This window comes from Apiospora aurea (assembly GCF_038362705.1).
Source record: "Apiospora aurea strain CBS 24483 chromosome Unknown utg000003l_segment0_segment0, whole genome shotgun sequence".
NCBI classification, from domain to species: Eukaryota; Fungi; Ascomycota; class Sordariomycetes; order Amphisphaeriales; family Apiosporaceae; genus Apiospora; species Apiospora aurea.
This window is the reverse complement of record NW_027117390.1, coordinates 1,136,614-1,153,035: the sequence shown is the minus strand read 5'-3', so window position 1 is coordinate 1,153,035 and position 16,422 is coordinate 1,136,614. Positions and strand designations below refer to the sequence as shown.

General features: G+C 55.3%; 7 protein-coding genes across 7 annotated transcripts; 3 read left to right on the top strand and 4 right to left on the bottom strand.

Moving 5' to 3' along the window:
- Positions 1-186: 186 nt before the first annotated feature.
- On the bottom strand, positions 187-1,611 carry PG986_004200 (uncharacterized protein; the record flags this gene model as incomplete). Its single annotated transcript, XM_066840422.1, has 1 exon — positions 187-1,611. The coding sequence occupies one exon, from the start codon at positions 1,609-1,611 to the stop codon at positions 187-189; it is 1,425 nt and encodes a 474-aa protein (XP_066703049.1).
- A 1,100-nt stretch (positions 1,612-2,711) lies between these two features.
- On the bottom strand, positions 2,712-4,246 carry PG986_004199 (acyltransferase 3; the record flags this gene model as incomplete). The annotated part of the gene is made up of 2 exons (XM_066840421.1): positions 2,712-3,215; positions 3,236-4,246. The coding sequence occupies 2 exons, from the start codon at positions 4,244-4,246 to the stop codon at positions 2,712-2,714; spliced, it is 1,515 nt and encodes a 504-aa protein (XP_066703048.1).
- Positions 4,247-5,885: 1,639 nt separating this feature from the next.
- PG986_004198 (glycosyltransferase family 32 protein) lies at positions 5,886-7,130 on the top strand (the record flags this gene model as incomplete). The annotated part of the gene is made up of 1 exon (XM_066840420.1): positions 5,886-7,130. The coding sequence occupies one exon, from the start codon at positions 5,886-5,888 to the stop codon at positions 7,128-7,130; it is 1,245 nt and encodes a 414-aa protein (XP_066703047.1).
- A 1,493-nt stretch (positions 7,131-8,623) lies between these two features.
- PG986_004197 (uncharacterized protein) lies at positions 8,624-9,373 on the bottom strand (the record flags this gene model as incomplete). The annotated part of the gene is made up of 1 exon (XM_066840419.1): positions 8,624-9,373. The coding sequence occupies one exon, from the start codon at positions 9,371-9,373 to the stop codon at positions 8,624-8,626; it is 750 nt and encodes a 249-aa protein (XP_066703046.1).
- Positions 9,374-12,833: 3,460 nt separating this feature from the next.
- Positions 12,834-13,245, top strand: PG986_004196 (uncharacterized protein; the record flags this gene model as incomplete). Its single annotated transcript, XM_066840418.1, has 2 exons — positions 12,834-12,946; positions 13,029-13,245. 2 exons carry the CDS (start codon positions 12,834-12,836, stop codon positions 13,243-13,245), a joined length of 330 nt encoding a protein of 109 aa, XP_066703045.1.
- Positions 13,246-14,239: 994 nt separating this feature from the next.
- Positions 14,240-14,981, top strand: PG986_004195 (uncharacterized protein; the record flags this gene model as incomplete). Its single annotated transcript, XM_066840417.1, has 2 exons — positions 14,240-14,398; positions 14,514-14,981. 2 exons carry the CDS (start codon positions 14,240-14,242, stop codon positions 14,979-14,981), a joined length of 627 nt encoding a protein of 208 aa, XP_066703044.1.
- Positions 14,982-15,464: 483 nt separating this feature from the next.
- Positions 15,465-15,827, bottom strand: PG986_004194 (uncharacterized protein; the record flags this gene model as incomplete). The annotated part of the gene is made up of 1 exon (XM_066840416.1): positions 15,465-15,827. The coding sequence occupies one exon, from the start codon at positions 15,825-15,827 to the stop codon at positions 15,465-15,467; it is 363 nt and encodes a 120-aa protein (XP_066703043.1).
- Between the last annotated feature and the right edge of the window lie 595 nt (positions 15,828-16,422).

Below are 16,422 nucleotides of genomic sequence, written 5' to 3'. Positions count from 1 at the left end.
TATCAGGGTGGCGACCGATAACGAGGAAGCCAGAATTCATGGAGGAGAACAAAGGCTGATTGTCATTCCACTAAATCCCACGTAAAAACAACAGATAGGCTCAATTGCTATTGAAAAACCTCAAAGTGGGAATACTAAACTAGAAATTCACCTAGACCAGTATCAGGCCTGCCTAGGTCACTTCCTTCAACCATCCAAACACAGCCCGAGACCTCTCAGCAAGTCACTCGCCAGTACATCGATGCCCCCCGTATTCTCGTCCTCGATCCCGAAAGCCAGGAACAGCACATCGTCGAGGTAACCATGGTACTTCTGCCCCCGCGCCTTCCAGCTCATCGACACGACGTAAAACATCTGCGACTGGTGCGGCTCGTCGGGCGTCCGCTGCCGCTCGCGGCCGTGGATCCAGATGGACTTCTTGGAGATGCCGTAGATCTCGAAGGGCGGGCGCTGCCAGAACAGCAGGACGTACGGCTCGTAGACGCCGTGGAAGTCGTAGAAGGACTTGTGCTGGAAGAGGGTGAAGACGAAGGTGTTGTCCTCGGATTGCTCGCACGCCATGTCGGTGCGGCGGCACAGCGTGACGGCCAGCGAGTTGGTCGATTGGTGGATCGACTCGAGCGTGGGGGCGACTTTCGGCAGGAGCCGCGCCAGGCACTTCTCGTCCGTGGCCTGGGCGAGCGGCGCCAGGTCCGGGCCGGCCGCGCCGTTCTCCTGGAGGGCGGCGAAGGCGCGCCGCGGGGCTACGTCGTAGTGGGCGTAGACGCGGTCCTCGCGGTCCCAAAACATAAACCAGTTCTTCTCGACGCGGGAGTAATGCGAGGATGGTTGGCCAGCTGCTGCCGCCGCCGACGGCCGCTGCAGCTCCGTGCCCAGCTTGAACCGGTGCTCCTGCGTCATGTCGAGGCCCCAGGGGAAGAGGACGCGGAAGTCCTGGACCCACTGCCCGAAGCAGGTGAAGGCGGACTGGGAGCCGTAGAGGGCGTAGGGCGCGCGGGGCCCGAAGAAGACGCGGGCGTCGTGGGGCCCCACGTTGAGGCCGAAGTAGGCCAAGTCGCCGTCGCACTTGTCGCCCGACGTCGCGGCGATGGGCAGCGTCGACAGGGTGCCGTCCTTGTTGGACCCGTCGCACGCCAACGCCGTGCCGTTTCCGTCATCGGCGTCGGGAGCCGTGAAGGCGGCGCTGCACACAATCTCGGTGAACCAGGTCTGCTGGTCTTCGGGCCCCTTGCACTTCTGGGCCACGATGATCCACGTGTCTTCGCGCAGCGGGTGCGGGATGATGTTGGGGTTGATGGCGCGCTGGGCGCCGAACTGGATGGGGAAGAACTTTTTGTCTTTGGTCGAGACGGAGAAGACTTCGTTGTGGGGGGCGAAGGGGTCGACTTCTTCCAAGAGACTGACCATGGCGGCTGAGCCTTGGGGTTTGGAAGAGTCGCTGACGGGCTGGGCTAGTGGTGCTGGGCCGGCATCGCCATGGAAACTTGAGAGGGCATCGCCGATCAAGCTATCAATACTCTTCTTGTCGACGAATAGCCGGACCCCGATATAGCTCATGAACAACAAAATGCAAATGATGCCCACCAAACGCCGCGCTTCCCGGATGAGCATCTTCGATCTGTGAAATGCTAACCTGATTTTCAAAGCAAGGGGGAATTGTATTCTACGGCTACCCCGAAATTCTCCCTTCTCTGACGAACCGGTTGAGGATTCCCTCGATAAGACAGTGTAACCTGGGTTCCGGACGTGGTACAAGCTTCTTCTCAGTAGGCATGTTACACACGGCGAAGATTACCTATCATGGCTTTTCTTTCGGGTGCGCCAGGACGAAAACGCATTACCAAGATAAGACGCTGCCTTGTTCAGCGGCTCGTTACACCAAAAGCGGAAAATGGAGACCAACCTCGGCTTCTTGATAGTTAGGGATACCAATTGGGGAGTCAATGCTTCGTGGTCGGCATCGTTGGGTGTCAACTCTCCCGTTAAGGCAGAAGATGGCTGCTTCCAGACGTATGCGGCACCGTTTTGCGGATGCTGTTGAATAGTTGCCCAGTATTAGATTAGGTATGTTTCGGGCAGATTGAACCTGCATCAGCCCCATGGAGCACAGCGAAAACCTGACAGGCCGCCACTCGACGTGAAGGGCTTGGGTGTGCACGCGGTGCCAGTCAGCAGGCCGCAGGCCGCCGCGGTGATGATGCGCACGACTCTGGAGGGTGTCGAGGCCTCCCAATAGGGTTCCTTCGGCAAGCCACACCAACCCTGCCGGACACGGCTGTTTGCACCGGGAAGCTCCATGCTCCGCCCAACCTTCCCGACCCTGCCCCTTACCCGATGTAGTAGAGGGACGCCCCCTCCCGCGCATCAACCCCACGCGATTGGGGCGATCCATGCAGGAGGACACGAGAATGTTACCGTTTTGACTTTGCTGCGCTCAGGGCGTGGCGTGTATCAGAACCGGGCATTAAACTATGGGCTGTTCGTCACCATGCACCCCGCACGTCTGATATCGTGGGCGGGGGGAGAGGTTATTGGATGAAATTTTCCGGAGTCATCAGCTGTTGTTAAACGATGCACCAATTGGGAATAGGAACCGCAACAATGTAGGCAAACAACAAGGATTACCCGCAGCTGGGCTGAATCGTATGTTTACGCGTTATTCTTAGCTATGGGTTGTACTGTTCTGGAGACCCTCGTGTACTATTTCCAACCTACTTCTTGTCTGACCGAGGCACAGTTTTAGAATACAGCAATTGAGCGAACTTTACACTGGGCTCGTCTATCACCCTCGTAACCACCTCCGCCAGCCATATTGTAAGTGGGAGCAAAATGAGCTGAGGTAGAAGAAACGATACTTCTAAACCCAGAGGCCCGGCTCTAGGCAGCTTGACCTTGTCCACCCAGTGAGGCAGATTAGTTAGTTGTGCCTCTTGATGCCATCCCACGGCCGTGTAGACACGGTCCCCCAAGGTCCAGAGTACCGGCCCATGCACCAGGTAAAGTGAGTAAGAGATGCGCCCAAGGTACTGGCAAAACCCAGTCTCGAAGAAAGACTTGAGCCAGGGAACGCGTGGCGTAGAGGCGACGAGCAGACTGGCTGCCCAGAACAGGTAGAACCACTTGCAGTCGAAGAAGGCCTGCGGCTTGAGGAACGACAGGTAGTACCAGCCGCGCATTTTGCGCAGCAGCAGAGCGTCTCGGTTCGCCTCGGAACACTGCCTAGGTAGAAGCTGACGGCGAGGAGGTGGTAGTAGATGAACTTCTTCGCCGAACTCGGCCTGGACAGAACGGGCGGCAGCCTCTGCTTCTTGGCCAACAAGTCCAGATCGCAGATCAGCATGCCGGAGACGAACATGGCGCAGTACCATGCGTCGGTGATGTACATGAAGTAGAAGATGAGCGCCGCGCAGCACCATAGACGCGCGTTCTTGGAGCACCGGGAGAAGGCCAGTAGGCACGTGTAGATGACGATGGAGCCCTTCATCTCGACGGGGATGGACCAGAGGTGGAAGTTGTACGAGAACCACGGCAATCCGCCCATATTAAAGACGAAGCTGAAGTTCTTGAACTCGATGTACCAGTTCCAAACCTCGTCGACCCACGTCCGCTGCGGGGTCCGATCGTAGATCCACAGATCCAGGGCGCGCCAGCAGCTGAGATAGACAAACGTGGTAGCGATGAATGGCAGGTACAAACGCAGCCAGCGCCGAAACAGCGCCGACGCGACGTTATCACCCAGCTTCACGTACTCGCGGTCGTGGATGAGAGCCAACGGTTTTGATGAGAGGACGTAGCCGGAGATGACGAAGAAGACGGACACGGCGAAGTGGCCGCCGGTGAAGAAGATGCGGAAGAAGGGCAGCGCGGCGAAGTGGTAGTTGCCCTCGTAGGCGAAGCCGTGCTCGAAGCGGCGCTGCCCGTTGGGCTCGTGCGCCCAGAGCTCGTGGTGGTGCCAGTAGACCAGCAGGGCCGCGAAGCCGCGCAGGCCGTCGAGCCAGGCGGTCGGGCGCAGGTTCATTCGCGACGAGGCGCTGCTGCTGCTGCCGCTGCTGCCGGCTTTGGGCCGGAAGGGGGCGGCGAGGCGGCGGACGAGATAGGCCCAGGCGAGGAGGGTTCGCTTTGCGCGGAGGCGGAGCTGAGTTGCGGGCTTCCAGTCTGGTTCCCATGGGGTTCGGTTGGCTTCCATCTCTCCCATGTCTACGTCGTCCAGAAGACCGCCGTTGAATTGGTTTTCCATCTTGGCCATCTGGGAAGTTGGTACCCTCAACGGCGCAGGCAGTTTCTTTGGAGATCTGGACGCAGTGCTTGAATAGACAGAACTTATAGACAGCAAATGGACTGTTGCTGACGATTTTGTCTGCTGGAGGTTGCCGGTCGATGCATCCATATACACATTTAAGGACTTTGGTGACCGGTTGAGTAGATATGATATGAACTGTTCCCGACTAAACTTGGAATAAGATACCCGACATGAATACACCAATGACAGTTGGGTGCAATCTAGCATGGACTGATGGGCTTTGCACGAGATTGCGATCTCTGAGCTCGTAGTGAATAAGTTGACTAGGAACCTGGAAACGAAATTGCGGGCAGCAAAGTGTAGCTCGGTGTAAGTCAAATTAATCAAATTGGTTTAATTAGGAAATGTCCAGCGTCGGACTACGGAGATGGTTCATAATCGAGTCAGGGTCAGCCTCCGGCAGTGGAAGGGGAAATGCTGGGGGATCTCCGAGAAAGGGACGGGCTAGAACCCCTCCTTTTCTTGCCTTGTGTAGCGCGACTAAAAGCCAGCATCGATAAATAACGGCGATGCCCAAACTTGTGCCACAATCCACACTATTACCTCCTTAGCGGGAGTTGGCCACATCTGAAGTGGTGCGAATCTGCGAGGCACGCCCAAGTCATTGGGCGGCATGTGAACTCTGATGCTCTAGGTTCATGCCCGCAATATGCAGGCCGCCGGGTTCCTGGATTGCCACCGAAGCAGTGATCGCCATCCGCGGATTATATGCGCGTATCTGATTGGCTGGGTAGTAGTATAAATCCGGGATTCAGTGCGACGCCACGGTCTGAAGATCGAACCAATACACACCGAGCAAGAAAGGCCGCCTTCTCCCCATGCAAATCAACAGCCGGAGGTTGCCAAGCACACCTGTTTCCATACTCCAGAGCAAAACTACACATCGCAAGCCACATGCAGATTAACGGGCATGGGATATGCGAGCCAATCTAGATAACACATCCATTATCTACCCTCGTGCCCCTGTCTGTTTATTAGTGTTGACCATTGCCGTCGGCGGGCGACCTGCCACAGCCTCACACAACCGCGACGAAAACTACTGCATGATGCAGCTAAAAGATGAGACGGGCCCGTGAACCCATAGGCTGCCGAGTTTAACCTTGTTCACCACGCTCATGCCAAAAATTCGGTTTCGCGACCCTTCCTCGCCATTGGGTGCTAGAAACATTACAGTATCTGTTTTTTCAACTGTTGCTGTGTACTAGCAGTGCCCGGCGGCGATTGGCTCTCCAGATTAGGGACGGGATTTTTTAAGTCATGGATAGACCGGCCTTCATCTGATGTCTTCGTCCTGAAATTCCAACTCCTACTGAGCTTTAGCTAATACTACCCCGTCGTTCGCTTACCAAACACACCACACTCTCTTGACCATGAATTCGCCAATGTCTCCTCTATCACCGCGGCTGGCTTCGTCCACGGCCGTGCTGCGGAACCGGGTGCCAACGCAGATGCGGAGGTTGATACCCGTCTACGCCATATGCCTTTGCCTCGTCTTGCTGTTTCTGAACGCTGATATACTGCCATCGTCCTCAAAACGAGCGAGCGTGTTCAACAAGAGGGGAGCAGGCCCTCTTCGAAGAATCACATGACAGGGCCTGAAGGAACCAAATTTCCTCGGAAGATCTGGCAGACTTGGAAGATAGACCCCTACTCCTTCGACGAACGGGACTTCAACACGGCCAAGACGTGGACCGTGAAGAACCCCGAGTACCGCTACGAGGTCCTCACCGACAAAAATGGCCTGAACTACGTGGAGGAGAAGTTTGGGCCCGAGGGATTCGGCCGCACAGACATTGTGGACATGTACCGCACCGTCAACGCCACCATCATCAAGGCCGACCTGCTGCGGTATCTCATCATGTACGCCGAGGGCGGCGTCTACGCCGACATCGACGTCGAGGACCTGCGGCCCGTCCACAGGTTCATCCCAGAGAGGTACGACGAGCGGGACATCGACATGGTGATTGGCGTCGAGATCGACCAGCCCCAGTTTCAGGACCATCCCATCCTGGGCAAGAAGTCGCAGTCCTTCTGCCAGTGGACCTTCATGGCGAAGCCGCAGCTGCCCGTCATGCTGAAGCTGGTCGAGAACATCATGAACTGGCTCAACGACATCGCCGAGAGCCAGAACGTGCCCGTGAGCGAGATCGTGCTCAATTTCGACCAGGTCATCAGCGGCACGGGGCCCTCGGCCTTCACCATGGCCATCCTGGACTACATGAACGAGCAGCAGGGCAAGGAGTCCAAGACCGCAAGCAGCCACACCATCACCTGGGCCGACTTCCACGATCTCGACGAGTCCAAGGTCGTCAGCCGCATCCTCGTGCAGAACGTCGAGGTCTTCGCCGCGGGCCAGGGCCACTCGGACTCGGGCAACCACGACAGCCGCGGCGCGCTGGTCAAGCACCACTACCACGCCTCCAACTGGCCGAGCCGGCACGCGCGCTTCGCGCACCCCGTCTACGGCGAGGTCGAGCGCTGCAACTGGAACCCCGACTGCGTGCGCCGCTGGGACGAGGACATTGCCGACTTCGGCCGGCTGTCGACCGAGGAGCAGCAGAAGAAGATCGCCGAGGCGCATCAGGCGGTCGAGTTTCCGGCCCCCGTGGATCCTCCTCCTGAGGCGCCTCAGGCGCCCCCGGCCTTCTTCCCTGCGCAACAGCCCGACGCGGCTCAACCACCAGCGTTAGGCTTCGGGCAGCTATTCCAACCGCAGCAGCAGCAGCAGCAGCCGTTGCAGGGCTTCGGTGAGCTGCCGCCACAACTGCCGCCACAGCAGCCAGAGGCGCCGGCACCAGACGCGAACGCATTTGGAGGGTTTGGGCTTTGAGGCAGCTGTGCAGGGCTAGTTGTTCATGCTCAAGCTTCCGAGTCCTCTCTAGTCAAGCACGTCACTAGTATCAAGCTCCGAGAAGCACTTGCTCTTAAGGCTGCAGCAAAACTAATGTAGCTGGATCTTATATCCAAGGGACAATACATACGAACGCGCATGCATATCGAAAACGAAGCGATACATGAGTGTGATATTGAGTTTATATGGCGTTTGAATTTTCTTGATTCATGTAGGTCTGGCATTAGCGAAGGCAGAGAAGCGGCATGATTGGGAAGAAAGCGCGTGATCAAGTAGGACCCGGGTCTGGTACCCGCCACAATTTTGACGATGGCGGGCTAGATGGCATCATAGCTCAGCCTGTATATAGCGAGCGATATTATACCCATATTAATAAGGAAGAGACATGGACCAAATCCATGGGGCCTAATCTGGATTTTAAGCATTCACCAGCAACGTAGACCTCGCAGAGACGGCAGGACGAGATGGCCACGCAATGATCCGGCGCATGACTCGTATTTCTAGGCTGGCATAGGAAGGTTTTCGTGGAGAGTCAATATGGAATATGATCAAATCCAATGCTGCGGCAACCGCATTCGAAAGAGAATGCGAGGAGTTAATGCGGCGAAGTAGCTTGGTCTACGCTAATCTCCTTCTATCGCCATTCTGGGTGTGGCACGTGTATGGGTGGCTTGACACCACTATAGCCACGAAACGAGGATAAATGCATTTCTGTCACGGAAAAAAAAACATCATCGCGGTTCAGACCTTGTTTCCCTATCACGCTGCCAACTTGATATCCCTCTCTACCTTATATAGCGGAGATATACTCACATTCGACCAACAAGTGAGCATGCCGCGGTTCCTACCTGAGGCAGCCTGGCACACAATAGCCTGGAGGTGCGCCACAATGCGGGCAACAGCTGGAAGCCTAAACATGGCGCGAAGAAGAGCGCCGAGAAAAGTTAGATACTGTACGGGCATGGCATGATGGACGACCTCCAGTAAGGAATACGTACCCCAGACAGGGCGCACCCGTTGGACGGCATGGCGGGCAGCGACCTTTCTTCCTTGTGTTTCATGCGGGCTATCTCCACATCAGGGTTCGGCGGGAAGGGAGATACGGTTTCTTCTTCGGGTTTACCTTCAAACATGGTCAATCAGTAGGTGGACTGGTATATACTTCGCTTCCCTTTGAATGCTGCTTGAAATGGTATATGGGCGACAGCGTTAAGGTCCAAAGACCTTCGGGAATTAGGAACGCAGTGTATTTATATTGCATGGCGATTTGAGCACTTAGTCAAAACGACTTATTCACGATCCATATTAAATCACACCCATCCTACATTTTGAGTCAGTCTGATGTTAATGTGTGAACAGAAGCCTCGAGAAACTAGTTTGAAGGTTTCGAGAAATAACACGGTGTGATTACACTTTCTGTTGCAGTATTGAAGTACACAGGAAGGAAAATGATAGATGTCGGACCATAGTCTTTACATCACGAGACCCAGGGCCAAAACACCCAACCCGATTACCGACCAAGAGAACGGCCCCATGGCAATCATGGCAGCCCCACTTTCTGGATCCTTCTCGTCGTCGTCCTTGGTGTCGTCACTTCCAATCTTATTGCTTGACTTCGACCACGAGCCATCCAGGAACCGAGTCTGGGTCGCGTTCTGCTTCGGGCCCGAGTACGGCGCAGCCACCTCGGCGGCCTTGCCGTTGAGCGTCTCGTTGGAGCAGCCGCCGAGGACGCCACTGCTGTAGACGTGGTAGGCGCCCCACCGCAGCGCGGCCCAGTCGCCCTCGTCGACGTCGAAGTAGGAGTCGCCGAGGTCCGCGGTGCTGACGGCGCCCGACAGCGGCGCGAACTTGACGGACCGCGTCGGCGCGGCGCTGCCGTTGGCGTGCTTGGCCTCCTTGTCGTTGTAGGCCTTCTCCGCCATCCGGTAGATAGCCGCGGCCTCGTCGTGGGCGAGGGCGGACGCCTCGTGCTCGCCGCCGTGCACCACCGTGCCGCCGAACGTGATGAAGGGGCGCGCGGTCACTTGGTACTCGCTGGCGGCGGGGAGGCGGCATTTCCCGTGGCCGGCGGGACACTCGAGGCGCTCGAGGACGTGCATGTCGTCGAGGTTTACTTGCTGGGGGTCCGTCCTGCCGTTACCTCTGGGCTCCCATTTGGTGCAGACGGCGAGGGCTTGGGTGGCATACGCCACCGCGGCGAGGGAGAATTGTGGTCTCATGGCTGGGAATGATTATGGAATCGCGGTCGCTGCGGGTCCTCTGGTTGAAGTTGTTGATCTCCCTGATGATGGAATTTGTCTAGCCCCAAGACCACGGAGGTAGTCGCTTATTTGTAGAACCGAGATCCGGGTAGGGCGGCTGGAGGAACATCCCGACGAGCTTCGGAGCAACTGGTTGATGGGACCGCGGCCCAACCAACTGAACCACATTATAATTTCGGGTTCTGAAGGCGCGGCAACCAATCGCCTTAAAAAGTGCATGTTTGGTTTCTGCTCGCCAGCGGCACAGGTCTACGTTTTTTAGCGGTGTGAAAATTTCGCTCCCACAACGGGAGCGAGGGTTGGAGCATCACCCACACCGCCAAGTGCTTGGCCTACCGACGAAACGGGCGATGCAAGATTGCAATTGACCAATATGACGTACGGCACCAGAAGCCCACCTACCTTAGTGGCCAGACACCATATAAATGCCGTTATGCATTGCATTGCAACCACACATTGATGCCTTGGGGATCCTACCCCTGAGACCCCCATCTAGAACGCTATATTCTCCGTAACTTCTCATGCAGAGGGGCTTCCGTATTCAACTGTCCTGTTTTACCCATCGCTACAGTAGCTTACCACCCTTCTCATCAATCGGAGAGCCAAGAAACTTCGAGTTTCTGAGGTCTCGTCCATCCTCGCAACTTCCACTTGTTCATCTCACGCTATGAATCTTGAACTGATACATGATGGAGCGCTAAGCACAATAACAACCGGAACATCGGAGGCCCAACGCAGGTTGCAGCGATTGCACCGCCAGATGACTGCAACGGATAGCCATACAACCGTCGTTGTTGTTCCTTTACTGGGCAGACAAGACTTCGTTCTGGTTGCCGGACTCTAGAATAACGACAAGCAATGGAGATCCGTGATGATCCATATCATCAAGAGCAGAAGCATGGAGCTACGCTCAATAACAGCTGGAGACGGAAGCAGCGTTGCTTGCCGAACTGCTATCCTGGCAGCCACGCACCCGTCCTGTATATATTCGGGAATACCTAGTGTCGTAGCATAATTATTATTAACGTATCGATTATCTGCAGTAGGTACCTATTACACCAAAGGTAGCGTCGTCGCCATCAAGGGGATAACGATAGTCTGATCGGCCCGTATGGCCGGAACGAGGGTCGGGTGTAGTTCATATTTCCAGACTGCCCGGGAGATGTCCAAATTATATGTTCAATAAGCAGTTCAATGGTATTCGAATGACCTATGGGTATTTCCACATTAGTTTGGTCAGCCCGAATGACACTGTTACTGCGGGTACCTGATCACGCGGTACTCATGACCACAATACAAATGGCAGCAATCTTTGTGACTGGTAAAAGAGTTCTAAATCATAACCCCTTATTGAAGAGTTCCGCGACTAGAAATGGAGTCCCCATATATGCCAGGTACCCGATCCTATGTGGGCATCTGACATGGACAAACAAGAAAACCAAACATATGTACTCATGGGCTAATCCACCTCTCATTCGTCATGAGTGGCAGCGACTATCACGAGAATGGCTGCTACACCCAGATACGAAAAACATATTCCTACTTGACCCGCGACCAGTGACTGTGGGGACAAGACACGCATCTCATCTAACGTAAATCGCAGTCCACGCAGTTTCAGATAGCCCAGGAAGTAATGGATCCGGTCCGTGGGGGCTAAATTTATGTAGCTAGGGATGAGACGTGCTTCCCACCCTCGCTCGACTGGCTGGATGGAGAGATTCAATAGGCAACCAGTCGGATGTGAGCAAATAGTTACACCAAGTACCACATGATGACATTCGAGACATGAGAAGGAGAACGCTTATAAATACGTTCCGATAGCCCATGTTAAGAGAACATCACCTCCCAAGCATCTCCTCTACCCCTCGGACACCATCACACGAACAACTTCAATCTAAACCTATGCATTACTCCAGCACTGTGTATTTCTTCCTCGGTCTGCCCGTTATGGCCCGCAACAGATCATTTCGAGCCGGTGGCTAGCCCTACATAGACCAAGCTCTCTAACCCCCTCCCTACAGGCAAGATCTACCAGGTCACCCAGGACGCTGTGAACGGGGGTCATCATGGCTGCGACCGCGAAGCCGGGGGCCAGGAGGCGCAAGGGCTAACCGGAGAGGAAGCTCTGGCTTACTTGAATGGATCTCACTGAGGGTGACAGCTGATGGCAAACAGCGACAAAGATTGCTAAATAAGTAGTTACACTGGGGGGCGATGCCAGAACCTGTATCTATTGAGCCCATTCTTGCCGCGTGTGATAATCTGTTAGAACCATGGCTTACTTGCATAGCGGGTAGACCTTAGGGTTGGGGACAAGCTTCCCTTTACTTCTCTGTTGGGGCAGCACTCTACACACATATCGGTTCATTCGTCACGGCTCGGTCGCCAGTCATATTCAAGGTGATTGCCCTTGTGTAACCGCTGCATTCTGTGGCATTTCTCCCCCACACTCCCACAGACCTGAATCCACAACATGTAATTAACTCGCGGAAGGCTTAAGAAGGGCGTACGTCTCGGACTGCTCTAACGTCAGATCAGGTGGGTAGGTAGGTATTTTCACTGCTCTCGGCAGCATCGCTTTCGAGAAGGATTCCATCGCACCCACCAGAATGTAACACGGGGATAGTGATCCATTTGGTTCAACATATGTTACACCAATTTGCAGTTTGTATCCGTGCCGAACTCCGGAGGCCCCAACTCTTTCCACTGGTTGTTCTATTGATCTGACTAAGATCGAGGCTGCGCCGTAGACGTTACACCGAAGCCCGGCCGGGGGTCCCACTTGTTCTCTGCACCTGCTGTCTGCAAAGAGAAGGACGGAGCGCCGCGATTTGAGTCGTAAGAGAAGTCGCTCGATATAGCGGCACCGGCCATGTCTCACGTGATCCCGAAATTATAGGAGGTGTTGCGCCGCGGGGGAATAAGTCACGGCCCGTGCCCCCGTTGGCGGAGAAACATACGAATCGCGACCTAGCTACACCAAGCAGGCTGCAACTACTAGTAGGTATCATGACCGTTTTCGGTCCCCAGATGGTGCGTGTATCACACGACCTGCCAGGCAGGCATGGATTCCTATCACGGCTTTCTATGTTGCCTCTTCAGGACTCATGTATGTCAGATGATGAGAGACCGAAAATCGTCGGTCAAAGGCTATCAGACCTTTAGGAAGGATCGGCATCTACGTGGGCAGGTGCTTCTGTCACACGTCGCCTCGGACCACCAACGGGCCATATTCCATACGAAGCATCTACACTTCTGTAACTAGGTACAACTTGTCGTATGCAAGTAATCTCATGGTTCGGCGGTTTTCATCGTGTGGGAGTATAAAGTGGCTTGAATTGCCTTGGCAGTTGAACATCAAATTTCCTCACCCCCTACAGCAACCAACAGAACCTTTCACTCCCATACTATTCTCGACATGAAGTCATCCATCTTTGCTCTGCTTGCGGCTTCGGCCCAACTGATCTCGGCCTCGCCCATGAATACCCCCACCGCCGTCAAGTCCCGGCGCGATAGCGGGTGTTGGAACGTGTAAGTAGCGAAGGAAGAAACAGAATCCAGTTGCCTTCGACGAGGACGCATGCTAACGGCTTGCCCCCCCTGGCATGTACAGGGCCTCACCTCGCTGCTGCCTTCCCAACGTCTGCGTGTGCAGAGGTGATTCAGGAATCTACCAGCTCAACAGGGACAACCTCGCCCAGGGCGGTGACGCGTGCGACCCCCCTTGGGGCTACATCGGAGAGGGCCGTTCCAGCTTCCCCGGCTACTGCTGCCGCGAGGCCCCAGATGGAACGCTGGTCGAAATTGCGACTGGCGAGATCGTGGAATGATCGATAGTGCCGATGGGTATCGTTTGCCAGATTTGATTTACCTGGAAGGGATGGACTGTGATAGGGGGAAATACAATCTTAGTCATCATCTTACGTCGCTCTTTTGGCTGATTACGGCTTAAATTACTACCTACCAAATTAAAGCCACATTGCCATATTTTGCTCCAACCAAAGAAGTGTCTTCGGGGAAGCCGAGAAAGCTTTTCATGTAGGATCTGTGCAATGTGCCGCCAAGCTACAACTTGAAGTACTTGTTCTTTGCACATCAGCATCATGAGAACATCGATGCGATGTGATATGTCCTGAGGCGACATGTCAAGACTTCTTAGGCTAACAGGTGATTAGTCTAGCTCTTGCCCATCCAGGCGAATAAGGGGCAAGGGGGACGCGTTCAATTGAAGCGAACCATTCTCAGGGGTGCATCTAGTGGCGCACCCGAGTGGCTGGGATCGAAACTCCCCGGGCAAGCCACAAGTGTCCGAGTGCTGACTAGTGCCCCTCCATGAGAGCTTGGAGCTCCCCAACTGCCAACTCTCCCCAGGTCAAGTCACAGCTGCCAGTGGTGCAGTCTGGTTGCAGTATGTCATCATCGCGTTGTCACGGTGTTTTAGATTCATCATCGGCAAGCGCGTGCGACCGAACAGCTGAAGAAGGCGTTGCGCCTGGCTGAAAAGCCCGTCACCACCATCATCTGTCCCCGAAATGCTATTTTGATTACGATTCTCCTATTCCCATCCTCTTGCTGATGCTAATCTTCCCTCAATTGATTTGATTCTTCAAGCTACGTAGCCCTCTGTCGTAATTGACCCCGTTTGCGATCACCATCGTCATCCATCTTAGTGCCCGCCGTCGCTAGCAAAGTAACGTCGGCACTCGCTGCCTTGGACATTTGACACGCTCTTCTGCGCATCCGAGTCTGGAATCCGGTGCATCGTCCAAATCCCTTTTCTTCATCTTACAGTCTTCGAATCATCGATACTATACAGCAGATATCATGGGAGTCAACGGCATTCAGACCAAGCCCAATTCCGAGGCCAATGGAGGCATCTTCGCCTACGGGCAACGCCAAGTCAATCGCGTTGTGAGCCCGCCGACCCGACAGAAGGCCTACGATGCGACTGCCAATTTCGCGCAGGAACGGCCATTGACCTTTGTACGTGTCTCCGCATGGACCTAGCTTGCATTTCTTTAGATTTTGTTCGCTGCTTCAAAATCGCAAGGCATTGCTCTTTCTTGGCTGACTGTTTCCCACGCGAACCTGCTTCTAGGCCTTCATCGTGTCGCAGTCCATCTTCTCGCTCCTGCCGCTGATGCTCTTCGTATCGTTCGCGCTGTCGACTGCCGTCTTCGCCTTCGTCTGCGGCCTCGTCTTCTCGCTGTTTTGGATCGGCATCGCGACGCTGATCCTCGTGCCCACGCTCTTCGTCGCCTTCAGCGTCGCCATCCTCGTCTGGATCTGGGCCGTCGCCACGTTCATCTTTGCCCGCCGTGTCTACCAAATGATCCCCGCCTCGGTGCGCGGCGACATGGCGATCCGCATGCCCGGCACCGGCCAGCAAGTCGTCTTCCAGAAGAACGGCGGCGCTGCGGCCGGCGCGAACTCGAACGTCAACGGACGCAACAAGAATTACAGCAGAAACATGAGCGGAGGCAACGTGGAAGAAGTGCGAGAAGAGAAAGACTTCGGCTTCGACGGCGTTGAGGTCAAGTCTGAGGCAACCGAGGTCGAGCTGTAGGTCCGTGGCGAGGTGTTGCCGGTACCGGCCCAGGTGGCGATGTTGAAGAACTGGCCCGCGAGAGGGGCACATCCCGGTTTGGTTTGGCGGGTGGACCTGGGAGAAAAGTTCTGACAAGGGTTTTGCACTCGTTCGATTGGCAGAATGGGTATTTGCACAATACGATGGGAGAATGGTGCGCTTTTACGAGAGGTGGCCCACACTATCAGAAGCAAGCGTCGAAATGACGCAAGGCTCAGAGCGTTTCTTTACTATGCTCCTTCATGCGGCGTACAGGGTTTCTTGGGGTAACTTGATGGCAGACTAACTACATATTTGAGCTTTTATTTCAAACCAACCCTTAGGCATGAATTCCCAACTTGCCTCGTTCGCAGCTCAGAGCAAGTGACGTCGCTATGGTTGGCAGAGTGACTACGCCATAAAAAGATCCAGTCAGCAAAGCCCACCGTTTCCCCAGGAACGGCTGACAAGACAACGCGGCGATCAAGACTGCTCTGCCAAGAGCTTGGCGAATAGCTCCCCATTAACCTCCTCGAAGAGCCGGGAGACGGCGGCCCGCGGGATGCCGCCGTAGACGTGGGGGAAGAGGGCGCCGCCGCGCGACGCCTCCCACCGAACCGGGTCGGCGACCTGGGAAAGGTCGACCTCGGCGACGACGAGGCCCGTCTGGCCCGCAAAGTACTTGTCGAACGTCTCCTTGGACTGCGCGGCGGTGGAAAGGTGGATGTAGCCGTCCGTCAGGTCGATCGAGGCGCCTCGGAAGGTGCCGGTCTCCTGCCAGGCTTGCCATTCAGCGACGCCGAGGATCTTGAAGACTTTGGTGGTTTGTTGCTGTGCGGCGGCCATGGCAAAGGTGAGGCAGAGTTGAATACTGATAAGCGACGATATGGGTAGGTCGAGAATGAAATGTGTCTTGAGTGTTTCGTCCTACAATAGCTGGATCGGCAATTCATCAGGGCGGGGGTTAGGGCGTGGGCAAGCGGGGAGGGGCACGTTAGTGGAATCAGTTTTGCTGTTTGCAGGGGCCTAGGAGGGGCGGGAGGGGCCGCTCTCGCTCCAAACGAGATTTCATTTCCATTGCGGGTCGTCAACTCAACCACCACAGGGTCCCGCCAGTTACTGGGCCAGCACGCCGTTTTCGTTATCGAACAGGCGACGCCAGCAATTATCTGTCAAAGCAGAGCCCAGCAAAGTTACGCAACCCCATCGGACGTGCCTGTCGGGGTCGATCTGCGGGGGAACGAGGGCAGGGCAACCTGCCAATCATGTGGGCGGAAGGTTGGGCGGAAGACCACAGCCACTTGTGTTACACGTAGATGTGGGCAGCGTCGCGGCGACACAAAAAGCACTGGGGGGCAGGAGGTTCAGGTTATGGGTTAGATTCTGGACTGCAATCCAAGTGTGAGTCTTAGTCGTCCTTCTATCCGGAATCCCCGTACGG